The sequence below is a fragment of the Microcaecilia unicolor genome, chromosome 2, assembly GCF_901765095.1.
Source record: "Microcaecilia unicolor chromosome 2, aMicUni1.1, whole genome shotgun sequence".
In the NCBI taxonomy this organism is placed as follows: domain Eukaryota; kingdom Metazoa; phylum Chordata; class Amphibia; order Gymnophiona; family Siphonopidae; genus Microcaecilia; species Microcaecilia unicolor.
Window position 1 is genome coordinate 381,058,986 of NC_044032.1, and position 22,464 is coordinate 381,081,449.

General features: G+C 51.6%; 1 protein-coding gene across 5 annotated transcripts in view; it reads left to right on the forward strand.

The window, feature by feature from the left end:
• YTHDC1 (YTH domain containing 1) overlaps positions 1-22,464 on the forward strand; it is a 274,467-nt gene that overhangs the window by 208,012 nt on the left and 43,991 nt on the right. For all 5 annotated transcript variants that reach the window (XM_030190527.1, XM_030190528.1, XM_030190529.1 and 2 more), the window contains one exon: positions 364-446. In XM_030190527.1, coding sequence (XP_030046387.1) covers positions 364-446 — 83 coding nt within the window. The remainder of the gene's footprint in view (positions 1-363; positions 447-22,464) is intronic.

A 22,464-nucleotide genomic window follows, 5' to 3' on the forward strand; every position in this document is an offset into this window, starting at 1 on the left:
ATGCAGTCTTCAGATTTAACATTGATAAAAGTTAAATATTGAGCTTTTTCTGGTTGAAAACTTCTTGCTTTAAAGTAGTTTATTTGTATGTGCAGTGTTCAGACATGACAGTAGAATGTGGTGGTTCAGTGCATTATAATCTTCCCTGCATGGTTATTTAATTCACATTGGATCTGCTTTATCTGACAAATTAGTTAGGCATGTGAAGCTCACAATGAGTGGAGAAGTCATTTAAAATCCTAGATTACAGTGGTTTACAAACTAAATTTGAGGTAGGATGCCAGACAGCCCAGTGCCTTTGCTTACAAAGTATACTGTTTTCATATCATTTTCTGTTTAATTTCTGATGTCTAATTTGTGTAGGCGTCGACCTGAAGAGTATGATATTCATAACAACAGAAAGAAACCAAGAATTGACTATCCCCCTGAATTTCACCAAAGACCAGGTTAATATCTTTACTAATTCTGCAGTAAACTGTAAATATTTACTAAAGAGACTGATTACTGGCTTGTGTAGGCTTATTTAACAGTCTTCAGTGTCTGTTTTTATGATACTTTGAGGCATATTTTCAAAGCACTTAGCCTTCCAAAGTTCCATAGAAACCTATGGAACTTTGGAAGGCTAAGTTCTTTGAAAATATGCCTCTTATTAGTTAACTATCTGTAGTAAAGCAATATTGATGAGCTGCACGCATCACTGAATCTGTGGAGGTGTTCAACTCATGTATTTGATTATCATGCAGCGAAAAACACTTTGGGCTACCACAGTACCTCTATAACTGTCCCATGGAGACGTTTCCCCCATATATAAATTTTAGCAATATTTGAAGATCAGAAGCTACTTGTAATAAAGTACTAGTGAAATGGAAGGGGGGGAGAGATTAGTAGCTACCAAAGGTGTCAAAATGCCAGAATGAGTGACACGGGTCTACTTTATAGGAGATGTGCAAGAAATAGTCATGAGGTTTGCATTTGCTGATGTGGTTATCTAGGAAATAAAGCCTAATTTTAGTTCACAAAGACTAAATGTGAGACTTCTAGATGTCAGCTTACTGTTGAGGAGCTGACTGCTATAGGATGATATTAGGACTGTGTTTAAAATATGGGTTCTTAGTTTTCTGTGAGTATAGTCAGTTATCAAACCCTCACCGTAAGTTTGTTTCTCTGAGGACAATCAGGCTTACATTCTCACAAAAGTGGAGGAGTGGCCTAGTGGTTAGAGTGGTGGACTTTAGTCCTGGGGAACTGGGTTCGATTCCCACTGTACAGGCAGCTCCTTGTGACTCTGGGCAAGTCGCTTGACCCTCCATTGCCCCAGGTACAAACAAGTACTTAAGCCGCATTGAGCCTGGCATGAGTGGTAAAGCGCGAGGTAAAAAGAAAAAAAGTGGGTAGACGATCCGCGTCGCCTGGGAATCGGCACATTAGCCAGCAAAGAAAAAAATTCCAGAGCCTTCTGGGGAGCGTGCCGTGCCCCACCGCTCATGTGCGGAGCACCTTCCCGCCTGCAGTGTCTCCATGTCTCTTCAGTTCTTTCTTTTCTGTGGGAGGAAGCATCTGTGTTTGTTGTTCCTCACACGCCTGGGAAGAGCCTTTACTGTGCTTTCATGCTGGGGTTTTATTTTGTCCTTTATTTTTAAAAAGAAACGGGGGAGGGGGGAACTTTTCACTTAGCCATTTTTCTTGCGTTTAAGTTTCCTTTCTTTTTTGTTGCAGGCCTTTTAGGCCTGTTCGGACAGTTAATTATTTTTGTGCCTTTCCTTTTTTTTTAATTAGGCACAATCACGACTTTCGATTTTACCGGAGCCATTTTCAGTTCCATATCATTGAAGACTCCCAGTGGCTTCAAACGTTGCTCCCGGTGCAACCAGACCATCTCGGGTACTGATGCACATTGTTGGTGTTAGTCAGTGCCTCGGGCTTGACCATAGCCTGGCAAATTTGTCCTTTCTTTTCTTATGAAGAAAAGGACACAAATTTCCCGAGAAGCTCAACATAAAAAACTTTTTGGAGCTTGGTCCTGTTCTTTGACATCGAGGTCGTTGGCGTCAACATCGAAGGAGGCATCGGCGTCAGGAGTCGAGGTAGAGATGGCTACTGCGAGAACCCTAAACACTGGGAGCAGCGAGGCGTGGAGTGGGTCTTCACCTGCCTCGAGGCCTCCTATGTAGACCCTCGGGACCGATTGTCGTCAGACCCAACCCTGAGGCAGCATGAGGGTTCGACATCGTCCTCATTGGCACCAAGGAGTTTGGGCGAAGTGTATTGGGCGAAGGCCAAGAAGCACTGTCACCAATCTCCTTTGACGCAGGATGCTGGGAGCTCCAGTACACCGAGGGATTTGGCACCTGACAAGCGTTGACGCCGGGAGGACCACTCCTCCTCCATTCAAGAGGTGCCGGTGCGTCTTCCAGCAACTGAGATCCTGCTTCTGCACCCCAGGCGATTTGGCAACCTGAGCCCACACAGGTCCCTCAGCCTTTACCGTGCGTCTTTCTCCCAGCAACCGAGGTCCTGCTCCCGCACCCCAGGCGATTTGGCAACCTGAGCCCACACCGGTCCCTCAGCCTTTACCGATGGTGGCTCTCGACGAGCATATCCAGGCCTTTCTCCCAGAGCTCTTGGAGGTATTGATGCAGTGATATGCATCGTCATCAAGGGTGTCTATGCCTGCCATGCCTTCTACTGCGGCCCCACCTGGCCCCCAGCCTGCGGTGTCAACTGCCACCCAGGCCAGTTCTCCTTCGATATCTGTGGAGGAAGCTTCACCAGAGTCGAGGTGGGAACTAGCTGCTCAACTCCATACTCGAAGGCATGGGTCCTCAATGTCCAGGTGGGACATCCCTGAGGGAAGTGCTGCCCGATACCGAGGAGGAGTGCTCTTGGGAATCAGAAGAGGATCCCAGGTACTTTTTCCTCCAATGAGTCCTATGGGATCCCTTCTGAGCCTTCCCCTCCACCGGACAGTCTCTCCTTCACCTCTTTTGTACAGGAAATGGCGGAGGCCATTCCATTCCCTGTCAAAGTGGAGGATGACTCCAGGGCCAAGATGCTTGAGGTCTTGGACTACATCTCTCTACTTAAGGAGGCAGTAATGGCTCCTATCCACGAGGTACTTAAAGCAGTTCTCGTATAGAACTGGGTGTCCTCTCTGTCTGTCCTTCTGGTCCCCAAGAAAATTGATACCCAATATCGGATCCACGGGGTGGTGAGGTCTCAGTTACCCTACTACTCCATGGTGGTGGATGCTGCTCTCAAAAAGGCCAGGAGTTCTAGGGACTATGCCTCGGCTCCCTCAGGTAGAGAAGCTAGAACCCTGGACTCTCTTGGGAAAAAGATGTTTCTCCGAGGACAAGCAGGCTGCTTGTTCTCACGACTGGGTGACGTCCGCGGCAGCCCCCACCAACCGGAAAAAAGCTTCGCGGGACGGTCGGCACGCAGGGCACGCCCACCGCGCATGCGCGGCCGTCTTCCCGCCCGTGCGCGACCGCTCCCGCCAGTTCCTTTTTTTCCGCGCCTGGAGAGAGTCGTGCCTTGCCGCTCTCTCTACTTCAGCCGCCGGATTCTTGCGATCGCGTATACGCGGATCGCGCTTCGTTAATTTAATTTAATTTCCTTTTATCTTTTCTTTTTACAAAAAAAAAAAAAAAAAAAGACTGCGCGTGTGGAGCACGCGCTCCCCTTTTCCCTCGCTTCCAGCGGGGACGCTACGTTGCGGCCTAGTGGTCGCTCGGTCGTTTATTTTTTCGTGGTGTGATTTTAGCCACCATTGACGACTTTGACTTCGCCGACGCGATTTTTCCGTCGATGTTCTCGAAGGTCCCGAGTGGATTTAAAAAGTGTGGTCGCTGCGGCCGGCCGATCTCGCAGACCGACACCCACGCTTGGTGCCTCCAGTGCCTCGGGCCGGAGCACAATCTCAAGTCGTGTGCTTTGTGTCTCGGTCTCCGGAAACGGACTCAGGTTGCGAGGCAAGTTCTGCGGGACCGTCTTTTTGGAACTTGCGCCGGCCCCTCGACGTCGACCTCGACGGCATCGGTATCGAAGGCCGGTTCTTCGGTACCGGTATCGATGCCCGAGACATCGGCACCGATGGCAGCGACCCCAGGAGAACAGGTCCCGTCGGCCCGCCGGTCCGCCGGTGAGAGTGGGGTTGAGAGGCCGCGTGGGCAGTCGGCCCCGGTCACTCCCTCAGCTCGTGAGCCACGGGACCGAACCCTGTCTGACCCGGTGCCTCGAGACCGAGGGGGATCGACCTCCTCCTCCTCCATGCCCTCCGGCGCCGGTGACGTGCATCGAAAGAAGGACAAAAAGCGTCGTCACCGGACGCCCTCGGTGCATCCTGAAGAGGAGTCGACGCCGAAGCGTCATCGTCGAGAGGAGAGGTCCCCGTCGGTTGTGGAGGTACCGACGCGTCGGGGTTCCGGCACCTCGGTGCCGTCTCCTGGCTCCCAGCAGCTTCCGGCACCGACACCCTTACCGGCCCCACCGCCTTTCCCGGCAGCGGGCCTGGACGAGTGCCTCAGAGCCATCCTTCCGGGGATCCTGGAAGGGCTGATGCGCCAGGCTGTGCCACCTCGGCGCCGATGACTGTGGCGCCGGCGAGCTCTAGCCCGGCGCCGGAGCTGTCGACACCGCCGCCGCTTGCGGTGCCGGTCTCGACTGCTACGCAGGTGGAGTCCCCGTCGACGTCGATGGAGGGAGCTCCGTCCCCGCCGGCGCGGGAGTCCACCGCTCGACGACACCGAGACCTCGGTGCCTCGACGTCGAGCCGGGCCCGGTACAGGACTCAGCTACATGAGCTAATGTCCGATACCGAGGATGAGGACTCGTGGGGGGAAGAGGAGGACCCTAGATATTTCTCCTCAGAGGAGTCTACGGGCCTTCCCTCGGACCCCACGCCTTCACCGGAGAGGAAGCTCTCACCTCCTGAGAGCCTCTCCTTTGCCTCCTTTGTGCGGGATATGTCGATCACCATTCCCTTCCCCGTGGTCTCTGTGGAAGAGCCGAGGGCCGAGATGCTCGAGGTCCTCGACTATCCATCACCACCTAGAGAGTCCTCCACGGTGCCGCTGCACAATGTCCTGAAGGAGACGCTGCTCCGGAACTGGGTGAGACCGTTAACTAACCCCACCATTCCCAAGAAAGCAGAGTCCCAGTACAGGATCCACTCCGACCCAGAGCTCATGCGGCCCCAATTGCCCCATGACTCAGCGGTCGTGGATTCTGCTCTCAAGAGGGCACGGAGTTCGAGGGATACCGCCTCGGCGCCCCCGGGGCGGGAGTCTCGCACTCTGGACTCGTTTGGGAGGAAGGCCTACCAATCCTCCATGCTCGTGACCCGCATCCAGTCATACTTGCTCTATATGAGCATCCACATGCGGACCAATGTGCAACAGCTGGCGGACCTGGTCGAGAAGCTCCCGCCGGAGCAGTCCAGGCCTTATCAGGAGGTGGTCAGGCAGCTGAAGGCATGCAGAAAGTTCCTGTCCAGGGGTATTTTTGACACCTGTGACGTGGCATCTCGTGCTGCGGCCCAAGGTATAGTGATGCGCAGGCTCTCATGGCTGCGCGCCTCTGACCTGGACAACCGCACCCAGCAGAGACTGGCCGACGTCCCTTGCCGGGGGGATAACATTTTCGGTGAGAAGGTCGAGCAGATGGTGGACCAACTGCATCAGCGGGAAACCGCTCTCGACAAGCTCTCCCACCGGGCGCCTTCAGCATCCGCCCCCACTGGTGGGCGTTTTTCCCGAGCACGGCAGGCTGCACCCTATTCTTTTGCAAAGCGTAGGTACAACCAGCCGGCCCGAAGGCCTCGTCAGGCACAGGGACAGCCCCAGCGCGCTCGTTCTCGTCAACAGCGTGCGCCTAAGCAGCCCCCTGCGCCTCCACAGCAAAAGCCGGGGACGGGCTTTTGACTGGATCCACGGGAACATAGCCGCCCTACAAGTGTCCGTACCGGACGATCTACCGGTCGGAGGGAGGTTAAAATTTTTTCACCAAAGGTGGCCTCTCATAACCTCCGACCAGTGGGTTCTCCAAATAGTGCGGTGCGGATACGCCCTGAATTTGGCCTCCCTGCCTCCAAATTGTCCTCCGGGAGCTCAGTCTTTCAGCTCCCATCACAAGCAGGTACTTGCAGAGGAACTCTCCGCCCTTCTCAGCGCCAATGCGGTCGAGCCCGTACCACCCGGGCAGGAAGGGCAGGGATTCTATTCCAGGTACTTCCTTGTGGAAAAGAAAACAGGGGGGATGCGTCCCATCCTAGACCTGAGAGGCCTGAACAAATTCCTGGTCAAAGAAAAGTTCAGGATGCTTTCCTTGGGCACCCTTCTGCCAATGATTCAGAAAAACGATTGGCTATGTTCCCTGGATTTAAAGGACGCATATACTCACATACCGATACTGCCAGCTCACAGACAGTATCTCAGATTCCGCCTGGGCGCACGCCACTTTCAGTATTGTGTGCTGCCATTTGGGCTCGCCTCTGCCCCACGAGTGTTTACCAAGTGCCTCGTGGTGGTAGCGGCCTACCTACGCAAGCTGGGAGTGCACGTGTTCCCATATCTCGACGATTGGCTGGTCAAGAACACCTCGGAGGCAGGAGCCCTCCGGTCCATGCAGTGCACTATTCAACTTCTGGAGCTGCTGGGGTTTGTGATAAATTACCCAAAGTCCCATCTCCAACCGTCCCAGTCTCTGGAATTCATAGGAGCGCTGCTGAATACCCAGACGGCTCAGGCCTATCTTCCCGAAGCGAGGGCCGCCAATCTCCTGGCCCTGGCTTCGCAGACCAGAGCGTCCCAGCAGATCACAGCTCGGCAGACGTTGAGACTTTGGGTCATATGGCCTCCACAGTTCATGTGACTCCCATGGCTCGTCTTCACATGAGATCTGCTCAATGGACCCTAGCTTCCCAGTGGTTCCAAGCCACCGGGAATCTAGAAGATGTCATCCGCCTCTCCACCAGCTGCCGCACTTCACTGCGCTGGTGGACCATTCGGACCAATTTGACACTGGGACGTCCATTTCAAATTCCACAGCCCACGAAAGTGCTGACGACGGATGCCTCTCGCCTGGGGTGGGGAGCTCATGTCGATGGGCTGCACACCCAGGGTATGTGGTCCCTCCAGGAAAAGGATCTGCAGATCAACCTCCTGGAGCTCCGAGCGATCTGGAACGCACTGAAGGCTTTCAGAGATCGGCTGTCCTACCAAATTATCCAAATTCGGACAGACAATCAGGTTGCAATGTTTTACGTCAACAAGCAGGGGGGCACCGGATCTCGCCCCCTGTGTCAGGAAGCCGTCGGGATGTGGCGCTGGGCATGCCAGCACAGCATGCTTCTCCAAGCCACATACCTGGCAGGCGTAAACAACAGTCTGGCCGACAGACTGAGCAGAGTCATGCAACCGCACGAGTGGTCGCTCCATTCCAGAGTGGTACGCAAGATCTTCCGAGAGTGGGGCACCCCCTCGGTGGATCTTTTCGCCTCTCAGACCAACCACAAGCTGCCTCTGTTCTGTTCCAGACTTCAGACACACGGCAGGCTGGCGTCAGATGCCTTTCTCCTTCATTGGGGGACCGGCCTCCTGTATGCTTATCCTCCCATACCTTTGGTGGGGAAGACCTTACTGAAGCTCAAGCAAGACCGCGGCACCATGATTCTGATAGCGCCCTTTTGGCCCCGTCAGATCTGGTTCCCTCTTCTTCTGGAGTTGTCCTCCGAAGAACCGTGGAGATTGGAGTGTTTTCCGACTCTCATTTCGCAGAACGACGGAGCGTTGCTGCACCCCAACCTTCAATCCCTGGCTCTCACGGCCTGGATGTTGAGGGCGTAGACTTCGCTGCGTTGGGTCTGTCGGAGGGTGTCTCCCGGGTCTTGCTTGCCTCTAGGAAGGATTCCACTAAGAAGAGTTACTTTTTCAAGTGGAGGAGGTTTGTCGTTTGGTGTGAGAGCAAGGCCCTAGAACCTCGTTCTTGTCCTGCACAAAACCTGCTTGAATACCTTCTGCACTTATCGGAGTCTGGCCTCAAGACCAACTCAGTAAGGAATCACCTTAGTGCGATTAGTGCTTACCATTATCGTGTGGAAGGTAAAGCCATCTCTGGAGAGCCTTTAGTCGTTCGATTCATGAGAGGTTTGCTTTTGTCAAAGCCCCCTATCAAGCCTCCTACTGTGTCGTGGGATCTCAACGTCGTCCTCACCCAGCTGATGAAACCTCCTTTTGAGCCACTGAATACCTGCCATCTGAAGTACTTGACCTGGAAGGTCATTTTCTTGGTGGCAGTTACTTCAGCTCGTAGGGTCAGTGAGCTTCAAGCCCTAGTAGCTCATGCTCCATATACCAAATTTCATCACAACAGAGTAGTGCTCCGCACTCACCCAAAGTTCCTGCCGAAGGTGGTGTCGGAGTTCCATCTTAACCAGTCAATTGTCTTGCCAACATTCTTCCCCAGGCCGCATACCCGCCCTGCTGAACGTCAGTTGCACACATTGGACTGCAAGAGAGCATTGGCCTTCTACTTGGAGCGGACACAGCCCCACAGACAGTCCGCCCAATTGTTTATTTCTTTCGACCCTAACAGGCTAGGGGTCGCTGTCGGGAAACACACCATCTCCAATTGGCTAGCAGATTGCATTTCCTTCACTTACGCCCAGGCTGGGCTGGCTCTTGAGGGTCATGTCACGGCTCATAGTGTTAGAGCCATGGCAGCGTCAGTGGCCCACTTGAAGTCAGCCACTATTGAAGAGATTTGCAAGGCTGCGACGTGGTCATCTGTCCACACATTCACATCACATTACTGCCTCCAGCAGGATACCCGACGCGACAGTCGGTTCGGGCAGTCGGTGCTGCAGAATCTGTTTGGGGTGTAAATCCAACTCCACCCTCCAGGACCCGAATTTATTCTGGTCAGGCTGCACTCTCAGTTAGTTGTTCTTCGTAGGTCAATTTCTGTTGTACCCTCGCCGTTGCGAGCTTCAATTGACCTGGGTTCTTGTTTTGAGTGAGCCTGAGAGCTAGGGATACCCCAGTCGTGAGAACAAGCAGCCTGCTTGTCCTCGGAGAAAGGGTATGATACATACCTGTAGCAGTTGTTCTCCGAGGACAGCAGGCTGATTGTTCTCACCTACCCTCCCTCCTCCCCTTTGGAGTTGTGTGTTTCATCTTTTGCTAGTTATTCAACTGGGGGAGCGGTCGCGCACGGGCGGGAAGACGGCCGCGCATGCGCGGTGGGCGTGCCCTGCGTGCCGACCGTCCCGCGAAGCTTTTTTCCGGTTGGTGGGGGCTGCCGCGGACGTCACCCAGTCGTGAGAACAATCAGCCTGCTGTCCTCGGAGAACAACTGCTACAGGTATGTATCATACCCTATCAGGCTGCCATCATCGCCCTTATTCTGTCTTACCAGCTCTTCATGAGCTTCTACTTTCGGAACTTGATGAGGCAACTGCCCAACTTGGTCGATGCACTCCCTCCAGAGCAAACTGAGCCTTTTCACCAGTTGGTCAAGCAGCAGAAGGCGGGTTGCAAGTTCTTGGCCAGGGGCACGTACGACACTTTTGATGTGGCATCCAGAATCTCTGCTCAAGGTATAGCAATGCGCAGACTCATGGCTGTGTGTTTCTGATCTGGACCATTCGATCCAGTAGACCATGGCAGATGCCCCTTGCTGAGGGGGGGGGGGGGGGGGATAACCTTTTCGGAGAGAAGGTTGAAGAGGTCTCTGACCAGATTAAAAAAAAATCACACTGATGCTATATCTTCTGTCTCCTGCCGGACGTCTTCTGCAGCCACCTCTTCATCGAGGAGGTATTTTGATAGGTCGCGGAGTGCTCCCTATACCTGTTCTAGGCATAGGTATACTCCTGCAGCTCAGAAGCCTGCACAAACTGAGCCCCAGCGCGTTCGTTCTCATCAACAGCATACACCCAAGGCCCCTACTGCTCCCCAGCAAAAGCAAGGGATGAGCTTTTGACTGGCTCCAGCAGAGCATAGCCGCAGTCAGTGTCTGTGCCAGATGACTTACTGGTTGGAGGGAGGTTGAAATTTTTTCACCAAAGGTGGCCTCCCATAACCTCCGACCAGTGGGTTCTTCAAATAGGTACACCCTCAATTTGCTTTCCATGCCTCCAAATTGCACACCGAGAGCTCATACTTTCAGCTCTCAGCACAGGCAGGTACTTGCAGAGGAACTCTCCGCCCTTCTAAAGACCAATGTGGTTGAACCCGTTCCACCCATGGAAGAAGGGCAAGGATTCTGTTCCAGGTACTTCCTTGGTCAGAAAAAGACGTGGAGGATGCGTCCCATCCTAGACCTAAGGGTCCTGAACAAATTCCTAGACCGAGTAAAGTTCAAGATAGTTTCCCTGGGCACCCTCCTTCCCATGATTCAGAAAAAACGATTGGCTGTGCTCTCTGGATTTAAAGGATGCATACACTCATATCCCGATAATTCCTGTGAGCTGGTAGTAATCTTTGGTTTCGGTTGGGAATACATCACTTTCAGTACCGCATATTGCCTTTTGGTCTCGCGTCAGCTCCCAGGGTATTCACAAAACGCCTAGCAGTAGTCGCGTCGCTACGCAGATTGGGGGTACATGTGTTCCCTTTAATGATTAGCTGGTAAAGAGCACCTCGGTGGCTGGTGCTCGAGAGGCCATGCGGGTGACTATTCAGGTTCTGGAGCTACTAGGATTTGTAATAAATTACCCCATGTCTCATCTTCAACCTGTTCAACAGTAGTTCATAGGAGCCCTGCTCGATACAAGAAATGTCTGATCCTGCCTCCCAGAGGCGCAGGTGGACATCCTCCTTTCCCTTGCGTCCAAGGTTCAGGCATCTCAGCAGGTCACGGCCTGGCAGTGGCAGATGTTGAGATTGTTGGGCCACATGGCCTCCACAGTTTGTTACACCCATGGCTCAACTTCTCATGAAATCTGCTCAGTGGACCCTAGCTTCTCAGTGGTATCAAGCCACGTGAATCTAGAAGACTAGCAAAAAAGGCCCGTTTCTGGAACGAAACGGGCGCTAGCAAGGTTTTCCTGGGAGTGTGTATGTTTGAGAGAGCCAGAGTGAATGTGCGGGTGTGTGACAGAGTGAGACTGTCTGTGTGACAGAATGTGTGTGAGAATGAGAGTGTGTGACAGGGCCCCCTCACCCCGTTCCCTCCCCTCCTTTTCCTCCTCCTTCCCACACTTTGGGTTCCTTAAGGCTTTCAAAAGTCTATGTACCCCTGTGGCCCTAACGCCCAGTATCCGGATACCCCACCGCTTCCCTCCTCACCCCTCCCCCAAGATGTAATACTTTCACGTCCTTCATTTTTTTTTTAAAGTGTCCTATCTACCCTGTGTACAAATGCCCGGCATTCAGATTGTGTTCCTCTCGTAAATTTTCATTTCTTTCATTCATTCAGAACTTGCCCCCCCCCCCCCCCCCCCCCCCCCCCCCGAACACTTTTGGTTCCTTCAGTCTTTTAAAACTCTCCTATGTACCCTGTGTGCTAATGGCCAGCATTGAGATTGTTTTCCTGTCCCAAATTTGCATGTCTTTCAGACATTCACAACTCCTCCCCCCCCCCCCCCCCCCCTTCTCCAGTTTAACACTTTCGTTTCCTTCAGTCTTTTAAAACTCTCCTATCTACCCTGTGTCGTAATGGCCAGCATTCAGATTGTTTTCCTTTCCCAAATGTTCATGTCTTTCAGTCGTTCAGAACTCCCCTCCCTCCCCCCATTTAACACTTTCGGTTCCTTCAGTCTTTTAAAACTCTCCTATCACTGTGTCCTAATGGCCAGCACTCAGATTGTTTTGCTTTGCCAAATTGTCTGTCACTGAGGTCAGCGCGTGCCTGCCTAGCAGACCACTTCCGGCAGGCACGGTCCCAAGCACATCCTGTTGGAGGTGAGAATTATTATATAGGATGTCATCCTAGTGTCCACAGAACTTGTATGCTCCATTCAGTGGTGGACAGTTCGATCCAGTCTGACCTTTGTTCTACCATTCCAAATTCCTCAGCCATGAAAAGTGCTGACAACGGATGCATGTCTTCTGGGGTGAGGAGCTCTTGTAGATAATCTCCACACTCGAGCTTGATCCCTCCAGGAAAAGAATCTTCAGATCAACCTCCTGCAGCTCCGTTCGATCTGTAATGCTCTAAAAGGCTGTCAGAGATTGGCTTTCTCGTCAAATTATCCTAATTCAAATGGACAACCAGGTTGCGATGTATTACACCAACAAGCAGGAGGGCACCGGATCTCACCCTCTGTGTTAGGAAGCCATCCAGATGTGGTATTGGGTGCACCATTATGGCATGTTTCTCCAACCCATTTATTTAGCAGGCGTAAAAAACGGCCTGGCCGACAGACTGAGCAGGACAATGCAACCTCATGGGTGGTCTGTAAACATGGGCCTAGCCTGCAAGATCTTCCGAGCATGGGGCACCCCCTCGGTGGACCTTTTTGCCACTCAATTCAATCACAAGGTCCCTCAGTTCTGTTCCAGGCTTAAGGCCCACAACAGACTAGTGTCAGATTGCCTTTCTCCTTCATTGGGGGATAGGCCTTCTGTATGCGTATCCACCGATACCTCTAGTGGGAAAAACATTGTTGAAACTTAAGACTGTGGAACCCTGATTCTGATCGGGCCCTACTGGCCGCAGCAGATTTGGTTCCCTCTTCTTCTGGAATTGTCCTCTGAAGAGGCGTGGAAATTGGATTATTTTCTGACCCTCACAGAACGAGGAGTCTCTTCTACAGCCCAACCTCCAGTCTCTGGCTCTCGCGGCCTGAATGTTGAGAGCCTAGAATTCGCTTCCTTGGGTATTTCGGAGGCTGTCTTGCTGGCTTCCAGGAAAGATTCCACAATGAGGTGTTAATCTTGTAAATTAAGGAGGATTGCCGACTGGTGTGACAGCAAGGCCATAGATCCCCTTTCTTGTCCTACACAGACTCTGCTTGAATACCTTCTACCCTTATCAGAGTCTGGTCTCAAGACAGATTCCATAAGGGTTCACCTTAATGCAATTAGTGCTTATCATCAGCATGTAGAAGGTAAGCCTCTCTCTGGACAGCCTTTAGTTGTTCGCGTCATTAGAGGTTTGCTTTTGTGAAAGCCCCCTGTCAAACCTCCACCTGTGTCATGGGATCTCAAAGTCGTTCTCACCCAGCTGATGAAAGCTCCTTTTGAGCCACTAAATGCCTGCCATTTGGAGTACTTGACCTAGAAGGTCTTTTTCTTGGTGGCTGTTACTTCAGCTCGTAGGGTCAGTGAGCTTCAGGCCTTAGTAGTGGATGCACTTGTACTAAGTTTCATCACAATCGGGTAGTCCTCCACACAAACCCCAAGTTCCTGCCGAAGGTGGTGTCAGAGTTCCATCTGAACTAGTCTATTATCTTGCCAACATGTTTTCCCCGACCTCATGCCCATTCTGGTCAAAAGCAGCTTATATACCTTGGACTTCAAGAGAGCATTGGCCTTTTACGTGGAGCAGACGAAGCCCTTCAGACAATCCGCCCAGTTGTTTATTTCTTTTGATTCCAACAGGAGGGGAGTCGCCATCGATGCACCATTTCCAATTGGGCAACAGGTTGCATTTCCTTTGCTTATTCTCGTGCTGGGCTGACTTTGGAGGATCATGTCATGGCTCACAATGTCAGAGCCATGACTGCGTCAGTGGCTCACTTAAAGTCAGCCTCAATTGAACAGATTTGCAAGGCTGCAACGTGGTCTTCAGTCCACACATTCACATCTCACTATTGCCTTGAGCAGGGTACCTGACCTGACAGTCGGTTTGGGCAGTCAGTGTTGCAGAATCTGTTTGGGGTCTAGAATCCAACTCCACCCTCCTAGGCCCATTTTATTCTGTTTCAGGTTGTACCCTCATCTAGTTGTATTTTATTTCAGGTTAATCTTATGTCCTTGCTGTTGTGAGACCCAGTTGACCAGTGTTTGTTGTTTTTTTGGTGAGCCTGGATGCTAGGGATTCCCCGCTTGTGAGAATGTAAGCCTGCTTGTCTTCGGAGAATGTGTAGATACTTAACTGTAGCAGGTATTCTCTGAGGACAGCAGACTTCACATCGTCACAGTCCCGCCCACCTCCCCATGGAGTTGTTTCTTCGTAATTTGTTTCATTTTTATGCTAGTGTATTAAACTGAAGAGATGCAGAGATGCTGCGGGGCAGGAAGGCACTCCACGCATGCGCGGTGGGGCACGGCGCGTGCCCCAGAAGGCTCTGGAACTTTTTCTTTGCAGGCTAATGTGCCGATTCCCGGGTGACGCAGATCGTCTACCCACGTGAGAATGTGAAGCCCGCTGTCTTCGGAGAATACCTGCTACAAGTGAGTATCTTCACTTTTTTGAAGAATAACTTTGGGGGAGAATAGAATGTGTTGGTCTCTTTTAAAACAATTATCAACCCAAAAGCTTTTACAGGGATGCAGAATGGTGACCTTATCTTTAAAACAACAGCTGTTTTATTCCAGACTCAATTTTTTGCAGCTTACTGCATTTTCTTTGTATTATACATGCTTCAGAAACTATGTCCAATGCATCTGTTAAGACAACAATGACCTATTTTGAAAAATGTTCTTCCCTAAATATTTTTGTCCTCTTCCTTCTGTATTCCTGCTTTACAGAGATTGAAAGTGCAAAGGAGGGTGTGGTACCCTACATTCTTCTGGTCTTCCTGTCTCATTGCCTTCATATCCATTTTTAATTTTCTTGTCATGTATATCCCGTCCTCCCCCACCTATACATTACATTCTACCTCTTATCCCCATATTCTGTTATCACGTATTCTGTTTCTACGTTCCTTTTTTCTTTTATCTCCCGTATTGCTGACTTTATTTATTTTCTGCATTTATATCCCATATTTGCAGACTCAATGTGGCTTACAAATACCGTAGTGGTGTTCACCATTTCTGCAATAAGAAATACAGAGTTATATTCCAGTTAGAGTATAGCAAATATACAGTAAATTAGAATAAAGTCAGTAATCAATACATTTCAGGTGTTTAATCAAGTGTGGTAAAAAGCATTCAATAATAACAATGTGATAAAGTAACAGAAATAAGAATAATTCAATGTTAACTAATTCTAGAACAGTTCTGATGTCATGCTTTTTAAGAAGGGTCCTTTTGATAAGTCTCTCTGAACAGATTAGTCTTTAATAGTTTCCGAAAGGATACTAAATCGTGTGTTGTTTTAATGGCATTCGGCAGTGCATTCCAAAGTTGCGTGCAGATGTAAGAGAAACTAGATGCATATATTGATTTAAGTTTAAGTCCTCTGCAGTTAGGATAATGGAGGTTCAAGAAAGTACGTGACAAACTTATTGTATTCCTTACTGGTAAATCAATGAGGTCAAACATATGTATAGGAAGCTATATTGAAGTTGGAGAGGTACAAAGGCAGAGAAATGCTTCTTGCAAAATATTCCACAATAATTATTCGTATAGTCTAATTTGAATATTTTTACAGCAAGCGTAAAAAAAATTTTCGGCCTCTGGTCCACATGACTGGCTGGGGGTCTGAGGAGCAGGGGGATGGATGTGGTCCTATCCCTTTCCTTGACACCTGCATTTTCCCAGCCAGACAGCAGCATCCCTATCCCCCTGACTTCACCAGAGCTTGAATCTTAGTATGGCTCGTAATTATGCCTTAAATTATCTCTCTTGTCTCTCCATGTCTAAAATAGATTCTCATAAACTTGCTTGAAAACAACAAAAAAAGGCAGCTCCTCCTCTTCCTAGGTGTCACCAGTTAAACCATAACAATCATCTTTGAATTATCTCTGTTACATGTATCCTAGATTATTGCTGTAAGAGAAAAGATTCTAACTTCCCTGACTCCCCTTCAGCTGCCCACTACATGAGTTCAGCCAGTCATCAAAGATCAGCGTTTTGGGCTTTTCATGCAGGATGGTATAAGGATATTAGGCATGCTAGGCATACTTTCAGCTTCTGTTCCCCCCCCCCCCCCCCCCCCCCCCCCCCAAATTCCCTAGTCCAGTGGTTCCCAATCCTTTTCAGTTCATGGCACCCTTAGTGTCTGAGCAATTTTTCAGAGCCCTCCCCCCAGCCACAAAGGTCTCCTCCCCTGGTCACAAATGTATTTTCCTCCCTTCCACACAGGTCTCTACCCCATCCCCCACCTCACCTCATGTCAAATATTTCTCCCTCTCTTCCCCTTGCACTATCTTTCCCTTCCCTCCATTCCTGTGTCCAACATTTCTCTTCCATGCAAAATCTCCCCATCCCTTCGACCCCCATATACAAGATTTCACCCCTTTGCTGTATCGCTCCCATCCTCCCCTTCTAATTCATGTCCCTTATTCCTTCTGCAGCATCTCTCCTTCCCTCCCCACCCACAATTCTCCCTCCTCTTCAACGTGTCCCCGGCAGTGACAGCAATTCACACACGGTGCCTGCCACTAACCTAGAAGCCTCCCTTTTGCCATGTCCTTCCCCTGGGTTAGCAGCAAGCAGCATGTGGGAATCGCTGCCTCGGACCTGTTGAAGCAGGAGCGGCACTGTTAAGGGTGCAGTTGCAGTACTTCTTTCAGCAGCAGCAGACAGGGTTCACTACTCTTTGCAGGGCCCAGGATTCACTGCAGCGGACAGGATTCAGGGCCCGGGATTCACTGCCGGGATTCACTGCGGCGTGCATGTGCCATTATCCTATATGTACATAAGTGTTGCCATACTGGGACAGACCAAGGTTAAGGTCCATCAAGCCCAGTATCCTGTTTCCAACCGTGGCCAATCCCAGGTTTCAAGTACCTAGCAAGATCCCAAAACAGTACAATATATTTTATGCTGCTTATCCTGGAAATATACACAACAAACTGTCAGTGGAGCAGCTCACACTTATTTATGTTTTAATGAGGGGATGTCTCATACTGTCACACAGGCACTTCTTTTTTGTGCTTCCTTAAAGCCTCAGCTTTAGTGACTCAGTTATAATCATCGACTACCCCCAACCACCGATAGTGCTGTCAACCACCTCAAAATCAGAGTTCTACAGTAAATTAGTCCATATTTCAACTGTGCTTATATAATAAAAAATTCTTCTTTGGTTCATATCATTTTTTGTAAATTTTTATGCACTATCGTTTGTAGCTTATATACAGAGCTTAAACCCGTGCAGAAACAATGTTTATACTTGTTAAGCAGGATCAATGTTTAGATTTATCTGGCTGAAAAACCCCCTGCTGCTTTATAATCTGTAGCTCATGCTGTGGATTCAGCCCTCCTGCATTGCTTAGATCTCACTTGTCAGCATTCCATTGAACAGCCGGTGAATGCTTTGTCCCGACAGGAACCTGTTTCGCGGTGCCTCGCTTTGTCAAGGGAACTTGCATATACTTCACCAGGATGTGCAGCCAGCAGTGGATTTTCCCCAAGTCCATCTTAATAATGGCTTATGGACTTTTCTTTTAGGAAGGGATTCAAGCCTTTTTTAAAGCCCGCTAAGCTAACTGTTTTTACCACATTCTCTGGCAACGAATTTCAGAGTTAAATTACATATTGAGTGAAGGAAAATTTTCTCCGATTTGTTTTAAATTTACTACTTTGTACTTCATTGCATGCCCCCTAGTCCTAGTATTTTTGGAAAGAGTAAACAAGTAATTCACGTCTGCCTATTCTACTCCATACTCCACTTATTTTATAGACCTCTATCGTATCTCCTCTCAGTCGTTTTTTCTCCAAGCTGAAGAGCCCTAGCCACTTTAGCCTTTCCTTATAGGGAAGTTGTTCCAGCCCTTTTATCATTTTTGTCGCCCTTCTCTGTAACTTTTCTAATTCCACTATATCTCTTTTGAGATGCGGTGACCAGAATTGCACATAGTATTCAAGGTGCGGTCGCTCCATGGATCAATACAAAGACATTAAAACATCCTCATTTTTGTTTTCCATTCCTTTCCTAATAATACCTAACATTCTATTTGCTTTCTTAGCTGCCACTGCGGCACACTGAGCAGAGGGTTTCAAAGTAACATGGATGACATCTGGATCCCTTTCCTGGTTGGTGACTCCTATTCTCCGAGGACAAGCAGGCTGCTTGTTCTCACGACTGGGTTGACATCCACGGCAGCCCCCACCAACCGGAACAAAACTTCGCGGCCGGTCCCGCACGCAGGGCACGGCCACCGCGCATGCGCGGCCGTCTTCCCGCCCTTGCGCGACCGTTCCCGCTCAGTCTTTTCTTTTCCGTGCTGGAGAGAGCTGTGTTCGTCTCTCTCTCTCTGTCAGCCCCGGAAACCGGACCGCGCCTTAGACGCGAGTTTTCTTCGTTTGTTTTTTTCTTTTGTTCTGTTTTTTCTTTTCAAAAAAAAAAAGAAAAGAAAAAACTTTGTTTTACTCCCCTCGTACTTTTAGCGGGGGGTGCCTCATTGCGGTCGATTTATTTTTCGGGTGTGCTTTTTACCGCCACCATCGACGACTTTGACTTTGCCAATGCAATTTTTCCGTCGAAGGTCCCGAGTGGATTTAAGAAGTGTGGTCGGTGCGGCCGGCATATCTCGCAGACCGACACTCACGCTTGGTGCCTCAGGCCGGAGCACGATACCAAGACGTGCACCTTGTGTCTCGGTTTATGGAAACGGACACAGGTGGCGAGGCAAGTTCTTCGGGACCGTCTTTTTGGAACTTGCGCCGGCCCCTCGACGTCGACTTCGACGGCATCGGTGTCGACGGCCGGATCTTCTGTACCGGTACCGATGTCCACGAAATCGGCACCGACCCCAGGAGCACATGTTCCGTTGGCCCGCCGGTCTTCCGGAGATGGCGGGGTGAGCGGCCGTGCGGGCAATCGGCCCCGGTCACTCCCTCTACCCAGGGCCATCGGGACCGAACCCTGTTGGACCCGATCCCTCGAGGCCGAGAGGGATCTACCTCCTCCTCTTCGGTACCGCCGAGCGCCGATGATGGGCACCGGAAGAAAGTTAAAAAGCACCGTCATCGGTCGCCCACGGCGCATGTGGCTACCAGCTCCGGCTCCAGAGATGACTCGACGCCGAGGAAGCGGCAGCGCCGGGAGGAGCGTTCCCCCTCGGTGGTAGAAGTATCGCTACGTCATGGCACGAGCACTTTGGTGCCGTCTCCTGGACCCGAGCAGATTCTGCCACCGGCACCTCCCCCGGCCCCCTCGCCTTTCCCGACAGCGGGCCTTGACGAGTGCCTCCGAGCCATCCTTCCGGGGATCCTGGAAGGGCTGATGCGCCAGACTGTGCCGGCGCCGGGGGTGCTTGTGCCCCCGGCGCCGTTGATGGAGTCGCCGGCGTGCTCTAGCCCAACGCTGCTTGCGGCGCCGGTCTCGACCGCCACGCAGGTGGAGTCGACGTCGATGGAGGGAGCTTCATCCCCGCCGGCGCGGGAGTCCACCACTTGACGCCGCCACCGAGGACTCGGTGCCTCGAAGTCGAGCCGGGCCTGGTTGAGGTCTGAGCTACAGGAGCTCATGTCCAACACCGAGGAAGAGGCCTCGTGGGGGGAGGAGGAGGACCCCAGATATTTCTCCTCAGAGGAGTCTGTGGGCCTTCCCTGCGACCCCACTCCTTCACTGGAGAGGAAGCTCTCGCCACCTGAGAGCCTCTCCTTTGCCTCCTTTGTCAGGGATATGTCTATCTGCATTCCCTTCCCCGTGGTCTCTGTGGATGAGCCGAGGGCCGAGATGCTCGAGGTCCTTGACTATCCATCACCACCTAGAGAGTCCTCCACGGTACCGTTGCACAATGTTCTCAAAGAGACACTGCTTCGGAACTGGTTGAGACCTTTATCTAATCCCACCATCCCCAAGAAAGCGGAGTCTCAATACATGATCCACTCAGACCCAGAGTTAATGCGGCCTCAATTGCCTCATAACTCGGCGGTCGTGGACTCTGCTCTCAAGAGGGCACGGAGTTCGAGGGATACCGCCTCGGCGCCCCCGGGGCGGCAGTCTCGCACTCTGGACTCGTTTGGGAGGAAGGCCTACCAATCTTCAATGCTCGTGACCCGCATCCAATCCTACCAGCTCTATAGGAGCATACACATGCGGAATAATGTGAAGCAACTGGCGGACCTGGTCGACAAGCTCCCCCAGGAGCAGTCCAGGCCTTTTCAGGAGGTGGTCAGGCAGCTGCAGGCGTGTAGAAAGTTCCTGTCCAGGGGTATTTATGACACCTGTGATGTGGCATCTCGAGCTGCGGCCCAAGGTATAGTGATGCGCAGACTCTCATGGCTGCGTGCCTCTGACCTGGACAACCGCACCCAGCAGCGGCTGGCTGATGTCCCTTGCCGGGGGGATAATATTTTCGGTGAGAAGGTCGAGCAGTTGGTGGACCAACTACATCAGTGGGAAACCGCCCTCGACAAGCTCTCCCACCGGGCGCCTTCAGCATCCACCTCTGCAGGTGGACGTTTTTCCCGGGCCTGGCAGGCTGCACCCTACGCCTACAACAAGCGTAGGTACACCCAGCCGGCCCGAAGGCTTCATCAGGCACAGGGACAGTCCCAGCGCGCTCGTTCCCGTCAACAGCGTGCGCCTAAGCAGCCCCCTGCGCCTCCACAGCAAAAACCGGGGACGGGTTTTTGACTGGATCCATGGGAACATAGCCGCCATCAAAGTGTCCATTCCGGACGATCTGCCAGTCGGGGGGAGGTTGAAACTTTTTCACCAAAGGTGGCCTCTAATAACCTCCGACCAGTGGATTCTCCAAATAGTGCGGTGCGGATACACCCTGAATTTGGCCTCCCCTCCACCAAATTGTCCTCCGGGAGCCCAATCCTTCAGCTCCCATAACAAGCAGGTACTTGCAGAGGAACTCTCCGCCCTTCTCAGCGCCAATGCGGTCGAGCCCGTGCCACCCGGGCAGGAAGGGCAGGGATTCTATTCCAGGTACTTCCTTGTGGAAAAGAAAACAGGGGGGATGCGCCCCATCCTAGACCTGAGAGGCCTGAACAAATACCTGGTCAAAGAGAAGTTCAGGATGCTTTCTTTGGGCACCCTTCTACCAATGATTCAGAAAGACTATTGGCTATGTTCCCTGGATTTAAAGGACGCATACACTCACATCCCGATACTGCCAGCTCACAGACAGTATCTCAGATTCCGTTTGGGAACACGGCACTTTCAGTACTGTGTGCTGCCCTTTGGGCTCGCCTCTGCGCCTCGAGTGTTCACAAAGTGCCTCGTGGTGGTGGCGGCGTACTTGCGCAAGCTGGGAGTGCACGTGTTCCCGTACCTCGACGATTGGCTGGTCAAGAACACCTCAGAGGCAGGAGCCCTTCGGTCCATGCAGTGCACTATCCACCTTCTGGAGCTGCTGTGGTTTGTGCTAAATTACCCGAAGTCCCATCTCCAGCCGGTCCAATCTCTGGAATTCATAGGAGCGCTGCTGAATTCTCAGACGGCTCAGGCCTTTCTTCCCAAAGCAAGGGCGCAGAACCTTCTGTCCCTTGCTTCCCCGACCAGAGCGTCTCAGCAGGTCACGGCTCGGCACATGTTGAGACTCCTGGGTCACATGGCCACAACAGTTCATGTGACTCCCATGGCTCACCTTCACATGAGACCTGCTCAATGGACCCTAGCTTCCCAGTGGTGTCAAGCCACCGGGAATCTAGAAGATGTCATCCGCCTCTCGCATCAGTTGCCGCAATTCACTGCACTGGTGGACCATTCGGACCAATTTGACCCTGGGACGTCCATTCCAAATTCCGCAGCCCACGAAAGTGCTGACGACGGATGCATCTCGCCTGGGGTGGGGAGCTCATGTCGATGGACTCCACACCCAGGGACTGTGGTCCCTCCAGGAACAGGATCTTCAGATCAACCTCCTGGAGCTCCGAGCGGTCTGGAATGCACTGAAGGCCTTCTGAGATCGGCTGTCCTGTCAAATTATCCAAATTCGGACAATCAGGTTGCAATGTATTACATCAACAAGCAGGGGGGCACCGGATCTCGCCCCCTGTGTCAGGAAGCCGTCGGGCTGTGGCGTTGGGCCTGCCAGTTCAGCATGCTTCTTCAAGCCACATACCTGGCAGGTGTAAACAACAGTCTGGCCGACAGACTGAGCAGAGTCATGCAACCGCACGAGTGGTTGCTCCATTCCAGAGTGGTACGCAAGATCTTTCGAGAGTGGGGCACTCCCTCGGTGGACCTTTTCGCCTCACAGACCAACCACAAGCTGCCTCTGTTCTGTTCCAGACTTCAGGCACAGGGCAGACTAGCGTCGGATGCCTTTCTCCTCCATTGGGGGACTGGCCTCCTGTATGCTTATCCTCCCATACCTTTGGTGGGGAAGACCTTACTGAAGCTCAAGCAAGACCACGGCACCATGATTCTGATAGCGCCTTTTTGGCCCCGTCAGATCTGGTTCCCTCTACTTCTGGAGTTGTCCTCCGAAGAACCGTGGAGATTGGAGTGTTTTCCGACTCTCATTTCGCAGAACGACGGAGATCTTCTGCACCCCAACCTTCAGTC